We start from the raw sequence: 22,202 nt of genomic DNA, 5'->3' as shown, positions 1-22,202 counted from the left end.
ATTCAGCCCAATCAAAACATACAAACCGCAAGGATCAGCCCCATTGGCTCAGGAATCAGGAATCTGAACTAACTGGCTCAGGTGGCACGTTCCCCTAGTTATTCGGAGATTTGTGCATTGCCGTGGCTTCTCATCAATTTCCGTATGATGGGAAGGGAAGGATAAAAGAAACATGGAAGGGAACTGTGAGGTGTGGGTGAGGTGGGAAAACAGCACCAAACATGAAGAAACAAATTGTTCCGCATCCCCGAAAATACACAGGTAACACTCCTAATACCAAGCCGAACGGTAACTTTGAGCTACCGTAGCTCAGTTGTTACTTGACTAATTCCGATAAATTTTACACCCTCGCATTTTGAGAAGTTTGTAGATTATTTTAAGTATATCGTTATTGACGATCGATTAGGAAAAACTAACGAAAATCTGATTTTTCCCGTTCCAAGTTTTTTTTCAAGCTCAAAATATGCCCTATCTGCATTAATGCGGCACCTTTACCGAGTCATATCTTTATTGTTAGTCAACCGATTTTTGAAATTTGTTCACTATTGGAAAGGTACTACTTCCAGAAATAAAATTCACTGAAAAAAAACGAAAAATAGGGTTGTCTACCTAAAGTTATAATGAAAACTGTAGATAGATGACCTCAAGAAGGTGAGAATTTTTACAATGACCGTCAATATATCGAATTTCAAAGCGATGACCTATATATTTGTACACATCATTCGATTGCTAGTGATACTAGCTACAATTTTTCGCCCAACTACCATTCTTGCATTATCAAAAGAAAACCTTAAAAAATTGATGGATTTTTAATATGTGAATTTTTCATTTATTTTTACATGTTTGTATATAATTCAAAAATTAAATCAATGACATGTACTTTTTTCTACTCCAAAATATTGGAATAATTACCAGAAACAATATATTGATGAAAAAAATTATACATCCGTTCAAAGAATCTCAAAAAAATGTGGTACAAATACAGAGAATTTCTACAAAACACAACAAAACTTTTAAATTATACGACATATACTTTTTTTATTATTTTAGTTGGAAATTTATTATGAACAAAATTTACAAATAAAAACTAAAACTTGGATTTTACAGACAATCTTTAAAATTTTCGTTAATATACCTAAACTCTAAAAATAATTATATTTTTGTATTGCACAAAAGATCTAAACAATTTCTATGCACAACCCAAACGCAATTGATAACTACTAAAATTCTGATTTTGTTTTAGGTTTGCCGTAGAATCTCAAAAAATAGGTAGAAGATCGGATGTTTTAAAATTTCCGACCCCCAAATCCCGACCCCAAACTGTTACAAACCCGGTGAACGACCAGAATTAGGTTAAAACCGGGGATAAATAAACGATATAATAATAATAATAATAAAATTTCCGAGTTATATTGCATTGCACAGTGGTCAAGATCCACAATTTAAGGGGACAAAAACATTTGTGGCTCAACCTTATACTTTGGAGCTATGATGTCTTTAAAACAAATGATCAGTGAAAGATAAGCCATATTTTGATGTACATGGTATTAGAGTGGCTCTTATTATTAAAGAAGAGGACTGCATCTTTCCGCAAAATTGTAGATAAATTTATATCGAGCAGCTTTGCTGAGGACATCATTGTGATATCTGCAACGGTTTTAGTGTTACAGCTATTTTTAAGGAGCAACTTAGGGTGTTCTTCAGAAAAACAGATTTTTTACTCTAGCATTTTTATTTTACTTTTTTCGTATTAGTTATCTTTGAACATCTTTTAGAGTTTGTTTGAACCAATTTTTTTAATGACGTAGCGTTTTCTGAACCGAAGCTATGAGCAAAACTAGTTCAAAAATGGGTTATTTTTGTACTGCTATATCTAATATCTAATCGAAAAAAATTCCGTTTCTTGTATTTGACAGAAAATACTTTCGAGTATGTTTATAAAAAAGGCGGAGGATATATTTGTTTAAAAAAATTTAAATTGTGTTCAAACATTGGGTTTTTTCATTGAAAAATACTCTAGTAACTGTACTGTAAGGCATTTATTAGCTACATATGAAAATAAGGTATTGTTGTCTTCTAAGTGTTAAAACTAATTCCGGTGCATATTCGGGAAGATGAAGCTCACTCACGTTGGTTGTTACTCTATTTGATAATGCTATTACAGAGATTATCTGACTTTGAAAGCAATCGTTTGAATACCTCCTCCAGATTTACTAAACGATTGAATTTTCCTATACTTGTGTATTGTCATCTCGATTTGTTTTTTTTTTTTTTGAACAAAAAATCGACTTTCTGGGACTTCGAATTTTAAGATTTCCGAAATCGAACGTCGAGATCTAGTGTTATCTCGACGTTTCAGGCAATTCTAAGATATTTGACACAAAATATAAATTTCCGATTTCGGTGAATTTAAAAATAAAATATTTTGATGACACTAGATCTTACCGTTTCTGTCATTTTTAAGATATTTGGAATCGAAAAAAATTAAAAATTATCGATCATTCACCATTATCTTTACGGTTCGTCTTAGACTCGTCAGTGCATAGCAGTTTATGTTGAACTGTTATGCCACCTGCAGTTCAACATAAACCGCCGAGCCTAAACCGAAACGTAAGCATAATGAAATTGGTTATGTGCGCTAGTACAAACAAGGTTAGTTTCTAAATAACATCCAATGTCGGCCGGCACCACTCATCCATCTACCGCTTTACTCAAGTAAAAATGATCCCAACATATTGACAGTGTAGGGTTTCATTCAGTAAAAAGAATTCCAACGGAGAGGTTGTTTTTTGAGACGAAGACAACTGTAAGCTGCAGGTAGATAACCTGTAGGTGCTAATCGCAAAGCCAATATTCGGGGCGATTCCAATTTTAGAAGTACCTGGAATAGTGGAAATCACTTCACTGAGAAATATGGCCTAACCGATCTGAGAACTGTTTCATTCTGTAGGTTACACTAGTTCATGCACTAGCTTTCATGTTCTTCAAAAATCAAATAAAATTGTTTGAAGAATACCATTCCTTTTTTTATATGAGAATAAGAGAGATATGAGAAAGGCATCATTACACCACTAGGTGGATAGAAACGAGAGATTTTCTGTGCTAAATTCGTAAGCTTACTTTTTCTGAATTCTAAAACAAGTATATGATAGATTTTCGAGTGGAATTTACAAATAGAAAATTAAAATAATTATCGCCTTCTGTACATTCCGAAATAATTCTAAGTTTGTGAAATATAATTTTAATATTCTATCGGTTATAATTTATGTCGTTTAGAATAGCGGAAAAATTAAGATATATGATTTTGTTATTAATTGCTTGTAAAACAAAAATTAAGCAATGTATTGTAGTGCTTTCGGATTAAGAACCAGAGTGGTTGACTGGTTTTTCAATAATGAATGTGTATTTTCATTTCTACTTATCTCTAGCCGTACAATTATTCTTACCGTAACTTATCGTTTCCTACCGGACGTACCTGGAGCGGGAGAAATCGGAAAAACTATAGAGAGGGAGAGAATGTCATGCTAATGGAGAAGGACTGGTAAAAACGTTCACAGCTGTGGCCCAGCTGTGATGTCATAGATTTGGTTATCGACCTCCGCTTTATGCAGGGCAAGCAATCACGAAATATATTGCTAGCTGCCTGCGCGGTGGACTTAGGTCGAGGTAAATGCGAACGCGCATTTCTGTAAGGTGTATGACCGGGATATCCAAATACGTGGAAATGTCGTATTTGGTTTGGGATTGAATGTAAACTGTACTTAGAATGGATCATGCTAGGATGGGATAATGTGTTATATTACAGTATTATTTTTAAATTGCAGTTGTTTTTTATAAAATTCTTTTATTTTTACGTCATATTCCTTATTGTATAAAGCCAATGGAATTATACAAAATTTTTGTATTATCCCAAAATTTATTTTATTAGAAACATTCAAATTCTATATCTCTATGAAATAGATGAAATCAACACGGATGGCAATTTTAAAATTTTAAAATTTCCGATCTTCTGCCGATTTTTTTTTTTGAGATTCTACGGAAAACCTGAAACAAAATCAGAATTTTAGTAGTTATCAATTCCTTTTTTGTTGTGCATGAAAATTGATTAGATCTTTTGTGCAATATAAAAATTTGATTATTTTTAGAGTTCAGGTATATTTACCAGAATTTTTAAGACTGTCAGTGAAATCCAAGTTTCAGTTTTTTTTTGTAAATTTTGTTCATAATAAATTTCCAACTAAAAAAATAAAAAAAAAATGTGTCATAAAATTTCAAAGTTTTGATTTGTTTTTTATTTTTGCAAAATTTCCCCAATAATAAAAATTCTCTGCATTTGTACCGAATTTCTTGAGATTCTTTGAACGGATATATAATTTTGTTCATCAATACATTGTTTCTGGTAATGATTCCAATATTTTGGAGTAGAAAAAAGTACATGTCATCGCTTTAATTTTTGACTTATATACAAACATGTGAAAATAAATAAAAAATTCATATATTAAAAATTCATCGATTTTTTAAGATTTTCTTTTGATAGTGCAAGAATGGTAGTTGGGCGAATATTGTAGCTGGTATCACTAGCAATCGAATGATGTGTAAAAATAAAGGGTGATTTTTTAAGAGCTTGAGAACTTTTTTAAACAATAAAACGCATAAAATTTGCAAAATCTCATCGGTTCTTTATTTTAAACGTTAGATTGGTACATGACATTTACTTTTTGAAGATAATTTCATTTAAATGTTGACCGCGGCTGCGTCTTAGGTGGTCCATTCGGAAAGTCCAATTTTGGGCAACTTTTTCGAGCATTTCGGCCGGAATAGCCCGAATTTCTTCGGAAATGTTGTCTTCCAAAGCTGGAATAGTTACTGGCTTATTTCTGTAGACTTTAGACTTGACGTAGCCCCACAAAAAATAGTCTAAAGGCGTCAAATCGCATGATCTTGGTGGCCAACTTACCGGTCCATTTCTTGAGATGAATTGTTCTCCGAAGTTTTCCCTCAAAATGGCCATAGAATCGCGAGCTGTGTGGCATGTAGCGCCATCTTGTTGAAACCACATGTCTACCAAGTTCAGTTCTTCCATTTTTGGCAACAAAAAGTTTGTTAGCATCGAACGATAGCGATCGCCATTCACTGTAACGTTGCGTCCAACAGCATCTTTGAAAAAATACGGTCCAATGATTACACCAGCGTACAAACCACACCAAACAGTGCATTTTTCGGGATGCATGGGCAGTTCTTGAACGGCTTCTGGTTGCTCTTCACTCCAAATGCGGCAATTTTGCTTATTTACGTAGCCATTCAACCAGAAATGAGCCTCATCGCTGAACAAAATTTGTCGATAAAAAAGCGGATTTTCCGAATGGACCACCTAAGACGCAGCCGCGGTCAACATTTAAATGAAATTATCTTCAAAAAGTAAATGTCATGTACCAATCTAACGTTTAAAATAAAGAACCGATGAGATTTTGCAAATTTTATGCGTTTTATTGTTTAAAAAAGTTCTCAAGCTCTTAAAAAATCACCCTTTATATAGGTCATCGCTTTGAAATTCGATATATTGACGATTATTGTAAAAATTCTAACCTTTTCTGAGGTCATCTATCTACAGTTTTCATTATAACTTTAGGTAGACAACCCTATTTTTCATTTTTGCCTTTCTCATATAGAAAGGCTATGCAATCACTGTGAAAATCGACTTTTTAACCGAGGCCCGGAGGGCCGAATGTCATATACCATTCACCTCAGCTCGACGAACTGAGCAAATGTCTGTGTGTGTGTGTCCGTCCGTCCGTGTGTGTGTGTGTGTGTGTATGTGTGTGTGTGTGTATGTGTGTGTGTATGTAACAAAAATATGCACTCACTTTTCTCAGAGATGGCTAAACCGATTTTTACAAACAAAGATTCAAATGAAAGGTATTATGGTCCCATAGCTTGCTATTGAATTTCATTTGAATGTGACTTCCGGTTCCGGAGCTATACGGTAATATGTGATAATTTGAGAAAAAGTTTACGCTCAATTATCTCTAGAACAGCTAAACCAATTTGCGCAAACTAAGATTCAAATGAAAGGTCTTATAATATCCTAAAAAGTTGTGAAACATTTTATCTGGATCCGAATTCCGGTTCCGGAACTAAAGCGTGATAAGTGGAAAAATACCAATTTTATTAGTATTTTTCCACGAACGATGGTTAAAAACAGATACAAATCCCCTTAAAACTGTCTGATAAATTCTTCTAGTTTGCAGAGCTTGTTAGTTTGTGGACATGAAAACTTAATTCGGCACTACTGGTCCCCTCTTTTCCTGTTCCGAGAGCACCGAAAGTGGAGAAGGAAAACTCCTAGAACTAAATTCACTTCGATTTTTCTGCGATGCTTGAACCGATTTTTACAAATCTTGATTTGAATTAATGCTCATACTGTCTTTAAAGCTACTGTGAAATTTCATCTGGATCCGACTTCCGGTTCCGCAGTTACAGGGCGATGAGTGTCAAAGTTTTCAAATCGCCATATAAAGTGACAATATGTACAACACCGAAAGAAGAAGAAAACACAAAACGAACAATAATAACAAAATAATAATAATAATAATAATAAAAATAATAATAATAATAATAATAATAATTATAATAATAATAATAATAATCCTACTACATGTTTTATGCTGCTGATTCATGAACTACAGGTTAAACAGAATTTATAGAGTTTGTGAGATTAGATCCGAACAAATTATCCTATTTCTATTCAATAAACAATTGTTTTTGCGAATTTCACGGTTATATATATGATGTAATGAGTAATATGAGAAAGGCATCATTACACCACTAGGTGGATTAAAAAAGGTTTTTTGTCGTAAATACGACTTACTTTACTATGGGGTGCCTGATAAGTTTTTGATCGTGAATATCTCTTCTTGCATCTAACGTATCAATATAATTCTTGCGACATGCCATCGGAAATATGATCACAATTTTATGACAAAATTTTCAGTTGTGTGACATAATCTCAAATAGTTCAAAATTAAACTTTTCTGAAATGTTTGGTATAAACGAGTATTAAAGAGGATAATTCATAAGGCGCGTTTGCCTTGCTCGTATTTTGAAAGCTCATAGCTCAGTGATCTGTGGAAGGATTTATATAATCTAACTAACAATAGAATCGAAATTTTTCAACTTAAACGTGTAAAGAAAAAGCATTGAAGTATTTCAATAGTACTCTATTGAAAAACCTGTCTCATTTGACCCATGTCAACACCAGCCAATCAGAACGCGTTCTTAAAAAGAGAACAAAATATCTGCTGCTATACAACAAATCGTTCGAGAAAAATGTTCCGAACAGTGCTTAATATCGTAGTGAGTTCCACAATTTGGTCCTTCTGAAAGGCAGGAATGAATCCCGTACAGCATCCGGATAGTTTCTTTCAATGAAATGCAAATCCGAAATGAAATAATCGACATTAAAATTCTGTATGCGGCTATTTTTATAGCCGTCGGACCGCCCATTAGTGAAAAAGCTACAAACGAAATCATGTGAAAAGAAAGCAGTTTGGTTAGATTTGTACACTTTTCGCTGTGTGAAATTCACAGTAATCGAGATCAAGTGAAGCCTTCTTTGTTTTTGCAAATAATGTGGAGAGAGGAATGCTTGCATAATTCATACAATTGATCAACTAATTGATATTCGGAAGTGTTAAGGAACATGTCAGTTGTTTTCGTATTCACGACATCCAGTTATGTCTCTGACATTACCCACCCGCCTTTTTTCAGTGCATTTTATTTCTGGAAGTAGCACCTTTCCAATGGTGAACAAATTTCGAAAATCTGTTTACTAACAACGAAGTTATGACCCGGTAAAGTTGAAGTGTGCAATATTTTCTATGCAACGTTTATTCCAAAGGAAAGGAAAAAGGAAAGCAGATAGGGCATATTGAACGCGTAAAAAACTTGGAACGGGAAAAATCAGATTTTCATTGGTTTTCCTTTAAGAATCGTCTCCTACGAAATTTTTGAATCAATCTACGAACTTCACAAAATTCGAAGGTGTAAAATTTACTGAGATTCGTTGAAGAACAGCTGAGCTACGACAGCTCGAAGTTGCCGTTCCAACTTGTTTTCAGGTTTGGTATTTGGAGTGTTAAGCTGAGCTTATCAACAGTTTAATTAAAAGTTGTTGAAGTTGTTACACTTTTGTCTGTTCGGATCGATGTGTGACAATATTGGTTTGCATTTATACAGAAATAACCAAAACTGTAGATGTTTAAAATCTAACAACTTTTCTGTGCGGTTTCATATTCGAGTTCTTAAAATCCTATCAGATCTAGAACCTGGCATCACTTTACTCATAGTAAAGTGCCAAGCCATCGTCCAACTTGACCCGGTAAACCTTGGCCGGTGCCCAATATCGATTCCGTTGCACCTTCGCCTCCGACCCCCCGCCACCACCCGGTTCGGATGATTGCCAACGCATAGAAATGCCTTCGCACAGACACACAACCGTGTATGCAGACAGCTATGCGGTGAAGGAAAATCAAATTAAACCACAAAACCCACAGCCGATTATTTACAGCAATTTCTGCTAGGTCGGACGGACACACAGATTCATCCCCGCATGCATGCCACGAAGAGGGAGGCCGCGCCGTCCAACTTAGTTGGCCTGATTCGATAGTCGGCTCCAATAACCACATCAAGAGCTGGTGGGATCATGGGGACGGCGGTGCACTCTCAAAACACAGACCCACTCACACAAACTTCAAATTTGGTGATGTTCGAGTCAGTTTATCGGAAAACCACCGAGTGTTTTCCGTTCGCCCAAGTTGACCAAAATCGCTTATAAAATGGATCAAATATAACCATCGGGCGATGGGGGTGAACGAGATCCAACGTCGCCCCAACTAATGACCATGGCCAGCCAGACGACAGGTGGGCCATGCGTTTGTTTGAGTGTGTCTGTGTGTGCGGATGTGCGACATTGTACAGTTGAGCTGCATCTAAATAGATAGATATGGATATCGAGCTCCAGACGCTCTTTTCTATACCACACCGAACCGAACTGAACCGAACCGAACCGACCGACCAACCGCTGGTTAACGATATTTGATTGTCTAATTTGTATGCAAATTGAGGGTGCTACTCTTCTCGCCTCTAAGCGGTTTTGTGCAGTCCAGAGTCATTTTTGGGAACGACCGCCCAGAACGGGTTGAATTTCGGTTATTAGGTATTACCAAAAGTTGTGTTTCTGTTCGCCAAATTAGTTTCTCTCGGTGTGTGTGTGTGTGCGTGTGTGTAGATGGAACAAGTTGCCGAGGTTCTGCCAATAGCGGCGACATCGCATAAATTATTGTTCATCGTTTGGTGGGGCTTAGATATGTCTGCACAGGCCGCTATCGAATGGCCTTCCGGGAATTGATAATTGCCATCGTATTCCACACCCGCTGCTGCGTTGACAATATGTGATATAGTTTTGCTCGTAATTGAGTTTTATGGGACCCCCCTCCTTCTCTCGAACACACACGCACATCACACACATTCGCACCCTAACTCAAACTAAATTTTCCCATTTTCTCCGCCTTCTCTTTTCTAGGGTTAAAATTTTCATCAGCCGCCATAAATTATCATAATGCAAAATGGAGCTATCAACGATGGGAGGTCGTCGTCTGACCTCTCAGCAATTACAGCAGCTACAGCAGGCACACCAGCAGCAACAATTCCAACAGTACCAGCAGGAACAGCTCCAGCTCCAGCACCAGCAGGCAAACCAAACGGCCGCCACCATGTTACTTCAGCATCAGCAGCAACTTCAGCAACAACAACAACAACAACAACAACAGCAACAACAGCAGCAGCAGCAACAGCATTCAGGACAACTGCTGCCACCGCCTATGGGAAATCCTTTGCACCGGTCCGCACCACGATTTCATGTTTCGCGTCACCGGAAGGACTCACTCGGGAAGAATGTGAGCAAGTACTTGTATCCGCCGGGGTCACCCTCGATGGGCATCAACGAGAATATCTACCATCCTCAGCAGACGGCGACGGCGATGACGGCGGCTTCGAATGCCAGCAGCAACAATAGCAGCACTGCCACCATCAATAAGCACAATCGCTATCCGGAGCCGGATCCGGACGTTATCGAGGTGTACCTGGAGGACGATCCGATCAAGCTGAAAGAGGCGGTCCGCGATGGGAAGGAGGTTAGTGTATTAGTGTATCATGTTACCGAATGTTTTACTAAGTGTTTTTTTTGCGAAGCCCTACCGTACTAAAATTAGTTGTTTACGGTTAATTTTTGTTTGTCGCTCAGGCGGTGGGAAATATGTTCGTTCAATAATTGAAAACATTTCCCCGTGGGTGTCATCTAACACTTTATTTTTAAACGGCCAAAATACGTTCTGCTGCCTTACACTCTGAAAAACACGAAAGATGACCAATCAAAAACTAATTCTAACGGCCGATAAAATCAGGAAAAAAAATTCCTGGAGATGCTTTAACTTCTTTTGACGTGAATACGTCTTACTTTACTACGGGACACCATTTCAAAATTGACTCTGTACAAAAATGGGTAAAACTTATTCGTGAATATCTTTTATTGTACCTGACGCAGCAACATAATTTTTTCCTCATACCATCGACAATATGATCAGCAATTTAAAACCAAATTTTCAGGAATCTGAGATAGCCACAACCAACATTCAACAAACACACTTATTGCAACGTTATTCTAGTTTTTCGATAGTACACCTTTGTAAAAATCGGATTGAATTGACTCATGTTTTCACGAGCCAATCACAGTATGCTGTAATGATGTCATTCTCGACTCCTCTACACTGGAAGAAATTATCGGTCACAAACTTTTTGCTTCATCCGAACTCCATAACGATTTTCAGATGGATTCAATAAGTAGGCAATTCAATTTCTTCTCTGACAAAAACATGAATCTCAGTTTGCTTTCACATCTCATCCTAGTCAGTCGATATAAAAAAACTGTTTACGTTGGGGACGGAAGAATTATTGTGTAGTGAACAAAAGAACGACCTCAAAATGAGTGAACCAAACGAACAAAAGCTACCGCCGACACGAAAGAATACAATTGTTATCGACTTCAGGCTACGAGAACTTGAAGGTTTGCTTAAGTAGCAAATGCATCTTGACATTAAACGTGTACATTTACTTCAATGCAATAAGACGAATAATGTTGTTTACATCCAGTTTTATAAGCTGAGTTGGATGCAATTCAATTCGCAAAAGATAATAACAATGTGCACTATGTGGAGCACGAGAACATTAAGTACAACATTCCAGTATATATGGAAGCTAGTGCTATAGAAGTGCGTGTGCATGATCTTCCCTCAAGCGTCATCGATCCTTATATTTGTAAAACTATGTCCCAATACGGAGAGTTTCTCTCTATCGAAAAAGAAAAGTGGAAGAATTTTTTCCCCGGTATTCTAAATGGCGTACGTTTATTACGCATACACTCGAAGAGGCCTATACCTTCTTATGTGATTTTCGGTCAAGATACAATAATTCCGTGCAAATCACTTGTTATCTATAACAATCAGATGGCCAGATGTCAATATTGCCAAAAAGCTGTCCACTACGGTAAGCCATGTGATAAACTGGACAAGGAGACAACCACACCAAAGGACAACGGTGCTTCCTTCACACCAACCCCAAGCAACCTCAGTACACCTGTGACAGCCACCAACAACAACCCTTCAACGAAACCATCAGTATCCCGTATAGAACAAAGTACACCAGTTGCAGTTAACAACTTACCCTCCAACCAACCAGCAACTGCAAACAATGTACAACAAGGCGCAACTACAGCAACTCTCAACGAGCCCAAGACTACGATCAACAAGGAAAACGAAAAGAAAACGGAAATCACGCACAACACCGACGATGAAACAATGGATGATGAGATAAGCCGCTGACGAAGTGACCCCCGATCCTCTTTGGATGGAAATGGAAACTCATCTCCCCCTAGAAAAAGGGTGACAACGAGATCCAAAAGAAAAAAAAATGTTTTAGTAACAAAAATGTAAGCCAATCGGCCACGTAAAGCTTTTACGCAAAAAGGCCAGAACAAAAATTTTATTATAAAAAAAAACATGAATGAATATCATTAATATTAGTCCTTGTAATGAGCATGATATTAAGATGAATTAATATTAAAATTATACGGCTGGAAATGAAAATAAATGAAAATGCAATTGATCTACAGTCTGTTACATAAGAGTGTGGTCAGTGTTGTGAGAATATGAAAACGACCACCAGATTTGTGAATTCGGCGAACAAGCTGTTTTAACTTGTGTGGTCGGTTTTTCCCAAGCTTAATCTTCATTTGATCCCAAACGTTATCAGTTGGATTGGCATCGGGTGACTGAGAGGGCCAACCCAAGGTCACGGCACCATTTTGCTCCTTTGTCCATTCAAGACGTTTTGCACATGTTTTTCACTCAGCATCGGTTTTTGTAAAGCACTTCGAAATTTCAAATTATTAGCGATCAAAAAATGTTTGCGAACTTGTTCCGTACGATATATTTATACCTTCTGTGGTCAATTTTGCAGCACCTTCGCGTAAAGTTAAAGTCGGATTCTTCAAAAACAGGTCACAAATCACTTTTTCGTCATTTTCCGACAATACACCGACAGAGCCGCGATTTGGAAAGTCGTCGACATTTTTCACCTCTTTAGAACGATTTACCCACTGACTCACAAACTGTTTCGATTTTTCCATGTATTTCGCCGCGGCAGCATGGGTCATTTTGGGACCTTTCGGATGCGAGCAACAAAAAAAAGCTGCTTCGATGCGCGTAGCGTACGCGGTATTCATTTTGGAAAAATGCTGAAATTGAATTGTAAACAATAGTCAGCTGATTTATTCTCGCATTGCATCAAGAACACTACTGCCCTCTGAATTGATATGTAAGTGTTCCTAAAAAAATGTCGAAATGATCAGATTAAATGAAAACATTATTACAATTAATGTCCCTTATATTTTCATCAACCAAGATGTCGGAGAGAATCTCGGTTTATACTAAGGTTTCCAAAAATTGGGACAATATAATAAGAGTATTTGCAAGAGTCTTTTTGAATTGGAATCACAGGATGCACAACAAACTTTAAGGATAAACACCATTTGTTCTATAGCAAACTATTAACGTGTACACAAATATATGTACGTAGTTTGCTTTCTACACATAATGTAAAATATTGTACGAATATATAGGTTTAGACATATTTTAGAATGATTTGCCTTTTGCCATACTTAACACTCGAATCCGTACTGTATTTTCGACCCAAATGCTGCGTGCTACTTTTTCCCCTTCGGGTGTACTGTATTCTAATTTGTACTCTATTTTTCCACTGAAATGTACGGTATTTTTCACATTAAAGAATAAATACAGAATTTTAAAATATTCAACGCATCGCATTTCGATTTACGGCAATACAAAACGTCAGAAAGAACGGTAACAACACGTAGCGAATGCAAATACGTGCAAACAACAATTTTTTTCAGTTGTTTAAACCTTCAATTTCGATTACGAAAATTGATTACATAACCTCGTTCAGTATCCAAGAAGTTAAAGGGTTACTATTCACGCAAAAGTTTTACGAATGCGAAAGTTTTACCCATTTCGAAAGGATGCTTAAGGAAATATTGCATTGTTTGTAAGTATTTCAGCAATTGATACTCGATTTCTATATTGATCTATGTGATAATTTGGTAACATCATAGTTTTCTCGGGAGTGGGTCATTTCGCTGAAAGTCGTTTCGCCGGAAGTCGTTTCACCGAATGCCATTTAGTCGAAAGCCGTTTCGCCGAAAGGGTTATTTCTCCGAAAAAGCCATTTCGCCGAAAGGGTCATTTGGCTGAGTTGGCCACCGACCCGCCGTCGGAAGAGGCGGCCTCTTGCATACAAACCTGTAACCGCCTCGTTTGCCCGGTCTACTCAAAGCTGTTTTAAGTTAGGTCCGAACGAGCGGCAGCGAGGTCGGATAGCATACGAACAAAACGATGTGGCGAAGCCGCATTAGATATTTTTCCATCTGCACTCAGTTATCAGAAAATTCCGCAAACAATCGCTTGATAGCTACACCAATAAAGCCAACAAGTTGTTTTGGGAATTCCGTTCTGAAGATCATGAATAAACCTACGAAAATTATTCAAGTCTCTGGATCATATAAGAAGTGCGATTGTAAGTAAGCATAATCATTTTTTATTTGTCTTCTTTTATCAATTCCAATTACGATATTAAGACTAATGACGAATTTGTCAAAATTACCCTTTCGGCGAAATGACCCTAATCCGTTTTCTCGGCTCATAAAGTAAACGATAGAAGGCGCTGAGTTGTTTTGAGTTTTGTGTTTGAAAGCCAATGAATCTTTCTGACAGCTCACTTACAACCACAAATGCTCATTTTTCTTCTTCTTCTTCTTCTTCTGGTTGGCGTCACCTCACTTGAGATGGTACAGCAACTTAGGCTATATTGCCAGTTAATTTTCGTTTATAGTCCAATTGACTTTCTTTTCACTACAAGCGAAAATCTCACTGCGTGGCTGCGTCGAGTTGTCAAAGTACGGATAAAAATCTTTTCTTTCTTGCAAAATACTCGAATTTACGAATTTTGTTACAAACATCTCCTTCCCATTGCCACTCCATGCCGACAACGATCACCTGATCAAATATGTGAATCGTACTTCAGCAATCAACATATGATTTTTGTTTACCCCTCATCAGAGCCAATTCAGCAGCTGGAAGTTTTATATGGGCGATCTATAATAGAACTAAAACTGAAACAAATGTAGCCTCAGGGCATATTCAGTAGTGTTCTAGTTCTGGATTAATAATTTATGTCAGTTTTAAAATTTAAATCTGGATTTTATAATAAGAAAAACTGGCAGCCCCAGTAGTGTTTTACTCTACACCCTCATTGAACATAACTCAAAATTGAGTGACACATTACTCAAATTCATAAAAAGTGCACGTACTCTAAACTTGAGTTACCACCTATCTACTCATTTTTGCGTTAAGGGACTAAATTGTCAAAACTTGAGTAAGTTCAACTCAAAATTTGAGTTCCTTGCTCTCAAAATGAAGAAACTTTTCTTCGTTATTTTCATATACAAAGTCATTCTTCTTTCTTTTGAATGTGCAAAATAGTCATTCAAAACCGTTTCCTTTTGAATGGTTTGGAGTCAAAATTGAATTATTTTGATATCTTTATGTTGGGCTTTTCACTAAGCATAATTGAAATCACAAAACATCGATGATTGACGTTGATTCATGTTTCCAAAACAGGATCTAGAAACGGCAATGGAAAACGACGTATTCTTGCATTCTTTATTTCGATAAAAATATTCCGAGAATGAAAACGCTCTGAACTGCAAGAAGTTTTTTTTTCTCATTCAAATGTTTAAAAACTCAACGCTTACTCTAATGTATGAATAAATGCGAGAGAACTCATGGCAACGAGTTTACTTTACTCAAATCCATACTCAAATTTTGACATATTGTTCCAGTTTATGAATTTGAGTAATCGCAACTCAAACCATGAGTTATGTTCAAAGAGCGTGTAGAGTGCCTTAAACCAGAGTGACGACAGATGTTCGTTGGGAATGACAGCTTTGTTCCAAACGAGCAAACGACCTGTCAAATACAATACAAAGCGAACGAAACTGTCAACATTTCGGATTAAACGTTTTGAGTTGTTGCCAGCATTACGGTTATAGGCACTCTATTTTACTCGTGTTTCAAATATAGAGAAAGTAGAACGGCATGTGGATGCCAGTCTTAAATTTAATTAAACGGCTGGCTAGGGATACGTTTGTTCCAAAATTTGCTCTAACGTTGTGTTTCACAGCTAGAGGCATATGTGTGCGGTTCCACATCTGTTATTTTTGCAGCACCCAAGATTCTGTTTTAAACAATGAAAATTTTCAGTTCTGATTTTAGCATGGGAAAAAATGTTATGTTGATCATTTTCAAATGATTTTATTTATCGCGTGAATTATAAAATGTTACTTGAAGGACCGTGCAGATGCGCAAACCTAACCAAATATGCGATATCATTATAAGAAATAGTTCTTACCGCCTTGTGATTTATTACTCTAGCGTTCAAAATAACGTCAACCGAATCGAAACAAATTCCGGATCTCGATATTGGTCAACATATCAGTACCCACCTTGTGTTTTCAAAAGAAAAGTTTGTATAACTTAAAAAGTAAACACCAGATTTAAAAACGAAAACAATACCTTTCATTTGCAACTAGTTTGGTCAATATCGGTTCAGCCATCTCTGAGAAACACGCCTCTTACTTTTGCACAAACGTACAGACACACACACACACATACATACACACATACATACACATACAGACATTTGCTCAGTTCGTCGAGCTGAATCGATTGTCATATGACACACGGTCCTCTGAACCTCGGAAAAGTTTTCCAAAGTTTGAGCAAATGCTAACACATGGATCAATAAGTCCCGAGACTAAAGCAGAGATGGCGCTCGTAGTAAACCAGTAACCACGTCTTTCTAGAGTACCAACCTTTGCTTGAAACGGGTCAACATTTTAAGTCGATCCGACCAGAAACAGCTGAGCTATCGAGGTTGGAGTAATGTCGTTTTGCAGTTTGTTTAAAAAATGGAAAAAACCGAGTTTCGTGTTTTGATAAAACATTGTTTTTTAATGGGTAAAAACACCGTGCAAGCGAGACAATGGATTGAAAAATGTTATCCGGACTCTTGTCCATCAAAAGCAACGGTTTGTCGGTGGTTCGCCGAGTTTAAACGTGGTCGTACCGACACAAATGACGCGGAACGCTCGGGTAGACCTGTGGAAGCCGTTACACCGAAAAATGTGAGTGAAGTGACAAAAATTATAATGAAAGATCGTAAAGTGAAGATCCGCGAGATTGCTGAGATGACACAGATATCATATGGAAGTGCATTTACTATCCTTCATGAAAAATTAAGCATGAAAAAGGTTTTTTCCAAGTGGGTGCCGCGATTGCTTTCGATGGAACAAAAACAGCAAAAAAAATTAAAACAATGGCAAAATTTAACGAATTGGGCTTTGATCTGCTTCCCCACCCCTCATACTCGACAGATTTAGCCCCCAGTGACTACTGGCTCTTTGCTGATCTTAAAAAAATGCTCCAGGGAAAAAGATTTGGCTCAAATGAGGAGGTCATCGCTGAAACTGAAGCTTATTTTGAAGTGAAAGATAAATTTTTTTATAAACATGGTATTGAAAAATTGGAAAAACGTTGAAACCATTGTATCACCCTAAAAATGTTGATGAATAAAAAAAAATTTTGCAAATAAAATGTTGTTTCCATTGTTAGTCTCGGGACTTATTGATCCATGTGTTATACCTATTTTTGCCTTTCTCATATAGAAAGGTTATGCAATCACTGTGAAAACCAACTTTTTAACCGTCGTCGAGTACGCAAAATGTATGTGTGTATGTGTGTGTGTATGTAACGTTTTATCACACTAACATTTCTCGGAGATGGCTGTACCGATTTTCACAAAATCTTCAAAACACAAAATTTTCCCATACAAAATTCCTGAATTTTGTTTGGATCTGACTACAGGTTCCGGAGTTATGGGGTAAAATATGAAAAAAAAAATTAAAATATGTGTACTATTTTTTTTCAGAGATGGCGTGAGCGGTTTTTACAATTTTAGATTTAAATAAATTGTCTTATAATCCTATACAAAACTTTAGAATTTCATGTGAATCCGACTTCCGGTTACAGAATTTTAGGGTAGTGTTTTAAAAATTTTATTTTTTCACTTGAAAGGGCGAAACAAAAACGTACAAAACATTCTAAACTGACCACAAAACTAAACCAATCGGTAACTATTATCCGTAAGCAGTAAACCAAACCGATTTCGATTTTCCCGGTTCCCAATGGAAATAATGGTCATATACTCAAAAATGGATCTAACTCACTTTTCTCAGAGATAGCAGAACCGATATTCCCCATCTTACTTGCATACGTTTCGGAATCAACAAAAATTTACACCGTCGATTTTAAAGTACGACATCAAAATCGTATATAATCTTCAAAATTTGAATAAAAACTGAAAGAGTTTGTACGTCATGTTAGTTGACGGTCATACGAAACGACTTCGATTATACCGGTTCTCGGTTTCCGGTACCGGATGTACCTTTAGTAGTGGAACACACTTCGTTTTCTTTTGAATGGCCTATACGATTAAAGCACTGTTTCATTCTGTAAGTTATACGGGGTAATGTACAAGCGATCTCTTTGGCTTCGAATCGAAAAGAAATATTTTGAATTGAAATACCACAGTATTGTATATGAGAAAGGCATCATTACACCACTATGAGGAGATTTTTATATCAATAAAAAAAGGTACATAGTGTCCATTAGTAATCTAAAACATATTTACGCCAAAAAGAGTAGGTACCTGAATAACATACCAATTTCATCAGTCTTGTCTAATGATAATAGATTATGTTGAAACATAATTTGGTGACTCAATTATTTAGATAGCAAAATCGCCCGTTTATCAACTCGGACCCAAGCCCAGTCGACTCTAAATCGTATCTCTTTCTCCGGTCTCTCATTCCAGATCAAATGGCGCAACAACATCGTGGCCACAATGGAACGCTACGAACCCGCACCGATATCAGCCGCTACTCTGCCCTCGTCCTACCTGCACCATCATCAGTCGAGCAACGACAGCGGTTGCAATCCGGAATACTCGTACGCTTACTGTGAACCGATGGTACTGAAGCAGCAGTCTGTCCAGCAGCAGCAACCGTCGTCCGGAGGTCAACTGCACCCGAGCAACATTCCGCAGATCCACAAGATCTCCTCATCGGTCTCGAGTAACGCACTCTCCAAGCTGCCATCCACCAATTCTCTACGTGCCTTATTGAGTAAGAGCTTCCGGAAGAGTTCGGTGTCTTCGAATACGGCCGGATCATCATCAGCCGGGGGCCTGGGAGCATCGGGGAATATACTCCAGGAGAAACACACCTTCACAACCCGTTACGGAACGAAGGAAAACATCTACGAAGACGTCGGAGCAGGGTCCAATCTTGGCACAATGGCAAACGCTGCAAAACCGGGGACAAGCATGAATTCGTCATCGATGCAAAGCTTCGAATCGATCAATAAGTTCAATCTACACGACGAACTGATGCACGTGCAAAGTCAGCACGACAGAATACTTGGAGAGTTGAACCTTTCGGTGGAAACACTGATTATGCCATCCAAGGACGAACAGGACGCCATCGAGGAACGTCTGCACGAGATCCACTGTTCGCAGTTTCAGGATGAACTGTCGCAGGACGATTGCGTAGCAGCAGGTTCGTCCAATACGGCCATGATCCATATGCAGGAGCGTCTGTCGCCGACGACTTCGCAACCGAACAGTGGAGACGTAGATAGTGGCATCAGTGGCAGTAGTAGTAGTGGCGCTAGTTATTCCAGTAGTATGTTGTACCGGACCACCGCGATGTATACGAACAATAGTAAAACTGTCACGATAAACGATAATAACGAGGGCAGTGGTTCCGGGATGTCGATGATGGCCGGCAACAGCTCGATACGAAGTAGCTGCGGTAGCAACAGCGGCGGCTGCGTTTCGGCTCCCCCCATTAGCTACCCGGTCTGTGGTGGCGCTAGTTGTAGTAAATTGGCTTCTAACGTTGTGATACCTAACTCGAATAGGCTAACCTGTTGTTTCTACTCCGATAAGCTTAGCAAAAATAATAAATGCAATTCCGATCACTTAGACGCGCTAGCGGAGAAGTCCAGCTTCTGGAACAAGCTGGGGAAATTGAAAATTTCCGGCGTATTCGGCAGTGCCAACAGTAGCAACAGTAGCAGCAGCTCGACTAGCAGCAGCAGTACAAACAGCCAACATTTTCATCCACCGCACCAACATCATCATCAGCCGCATATGCATCCTCCTCATCATCATCTTCAGCATCAGCATCATCATAACCAGCAGAACCATGCACTGCTGAATCACCCGCAACAACTGCCAGGACTGAACCACTCCGTACCGACCACCACAACCAATACGGCCACGATCGCTCGAAGCAACGGTAATCTAGTATAATCTAGTCCCCATCACCACCACCCCTCTATCTAGACCCGTTTTGAACCCGTTGAACTAGGTCACCAACGTAGCTAGACTGTAGCCACCAACCAACCAACCAATCAAACTCCAACGTTTCGGCCCCGTGAGTGCTAAATTTGCAAAACAAAAAAAAAAATCAAAAAAACCTTCCCTTCAAAACCAGTTGCAAAACAAAACAAAAACACATTTAAGTAGCGCTTGAGTCCCCCTCACCAACGAATCAAAAAAAAAACCATCACCCACCAAACGAAACTGCCCCAACTACTAAAAATAAAGACAAACAAAAAAAACACAAAACTTACAGAAGCCGACTGCACGCGACTTCATCTGCAACATCATCACAACAACCACAACCACCACCACCATCACCATCAGCACCACCAGAATCATCATCCTCATCTGCCATCACCGCCGGTCGCGACCACCATCGAACCGTGGTGGCAAACACCGTCCAATATCTGCACGATGGAACCGTCGTCGCTGTGCAGTAACTGTTCCGGAGGCGGTGGTGGTGGCGGAGAGTATCAGATGCCGTGTGAAGTACAGGTGCCACCGCCGGCACCGCCCCCGTCACTGGCATCGATCATGAGCGGTATGAGTATGAGGCCACCTCTGCCCCAGCCGCCCCTTCAAACCCAAATCGAACTGGAGGAGGACGAAGAAGAATCGAAAGCGGAAGACTGTACGGAGGAGGAGCCCTAGGCATTGAAACAGAAAAAAAATCGGTCCGATTTTCTACTAAATGTGATTTTATTACTCCTATAGCAAAACAGAAAAAAAACGCCGAATCGTACTAGTAAACAAACAAACAAAAATCGGTCCAAATTGTGCAAATGTAAATAAGCAAACGGACAAACGTTGTTTTAACTGTGAAGAAATAAAAAAAAATGTCATTTTAACACAAATAACTTCTACACACTCACTCACACACTGTAAACGCTGTAAACAATTATATGTATATTTAAGAATTGATCATTCGATTCTCTGTAAATAAAAAAAAATCATAGGAGAACCAATTTGAACAGATAAATAAAGAAAGAAAGAAAAAAAGCATACTTTTAATTAGTGTGAATAGTTAGCTTTTTAAAGCAAATATATTGAAATGGAAACAATATGGTGGTTCTTGGCGATCGAATAAATCGATAACAAAACGGACCCAACGTACATACCTTATTCGAGAGCCGCTCGTATTTTGTTCATAGCCTCTTGTTTTTTTCCTCCTCATTTTTTGTTTTGTTTTGTTTTTGGCTCTACTTTGCATTTCGAGAGACGCTAAAATTTTTGTTTTTTAGATTAAGATTCTAAACGGCGCGAGCAAATTCAAAATTGTTGTTGATAATAAGAAGTATTGTGTTTCGTCGAAAGCTTACGTTTGTAATTGTTTACTGGCAAACTGGCGAAACAAATTAAAAACAAAAATAAATAAACAAAATTTTACAAACCGTCGTCAATCTTTATGTTCTGTGACACTCGGAGAAAACGGCTTGAGCATTGTTTGGCAAACGGCGTTCATCCGCGAGTGGAATCAGGCGATGGAGCAAAAGAAGAAAGAAAGAAAGAAAGCAAAAAAAACACACACACGAGAAAGGAAATGCCAAAGAATACATTTATTGAACTAATATTAATATATTTTTATACTTAATGTTATTTAAAATAAATATTTAGAAAGAAAAATTCATTGGAAATGAGTGAAGGAATGTTGTTATTTGCAAAAGAACATACCAACGATAGTAAAAGCGGTAATCGAAACCCCCCAAACGGTAAGTATTCTGAATGGCAAAGGCCCATCGGAAACGGGTCTTTGGACTCCGAAGTAAACGGCTGAATTCAACGGGTACGTAAGTATTGTCCTGTTCGAAAACACTCGACCGTTAGTCAATTGACCTAGAAGTTCTATCTTGTGCGGCTTTTTCATCAGAATAACCAGATTTTGGAACAATATTCTAGAATAGAGTTCTGAATGTGGATTCTAGAGCTTAAGCTTGATCTACCTGGTCAGCCTGTCAAATCAATGTACATCTTCTGGTAACCCCAGAATCCATTGATCAGTACTTGTGACGGCC

General features: G+C 38.0%; 1 protein-coding gene across 4 annotated transcripts in view; it reads left to right on the top strand.

Moving 5' to 3' along the window:
* The window catches only part of LOC131425765 (uncharacterized protein DDB_G0283357), a 505,552-nt gene extending 483,778 nt beyond the window's left edge, over positions 1 to 21,774 (top strand). For all 4 annotated transcript variants that reach the window (XM_058587902.1, XM_058587903.1, XM_058587904.1 and 1 more), the window contains 3 exons: positions 9,581 to 10,190; positions 18,619 to 20,104; positions 20,444 to 21,774. In XM_058587902.1, coding sequence (XP_058443885.1) covers positions 9,624 to 10,190; positions 18,619 to 20,104; positions 20,444 to 20,841 — 2,451 coding nt within the window. In that variant the 5' untranslated portion in view covers positions 9,581 to 9,623 and the 3' untranslated portion in view covers positions 20,842 to 21,774. The remainder of the gene's footprint in view (positions 1 to 9,580; positions 10,191 to 18,618; positions 20,105 to 20,443) is intronic.
* The last annotated feature ends 428 nt before the right edge of the window (positions 21,775 to 22,202 follow it).

The sequence above is a fragment of the Malaya genurostris genome, chromosome 1 (genome assembly GCF_030247185.1).
Source record: "Malaya genurostris strain Urasoe2022 chromosome 1, Malgen_1.1, whole genome shotgun sequence".
Lineage (NCBI taxonomy): Eukaryota > Metazoa > Arthropoda > Insecta > Diptera > Culicidae > Malaya > Malaya genurostris.
This window is presented reverse-complemented; position numbering and strand designations above follow the sequence as displayed.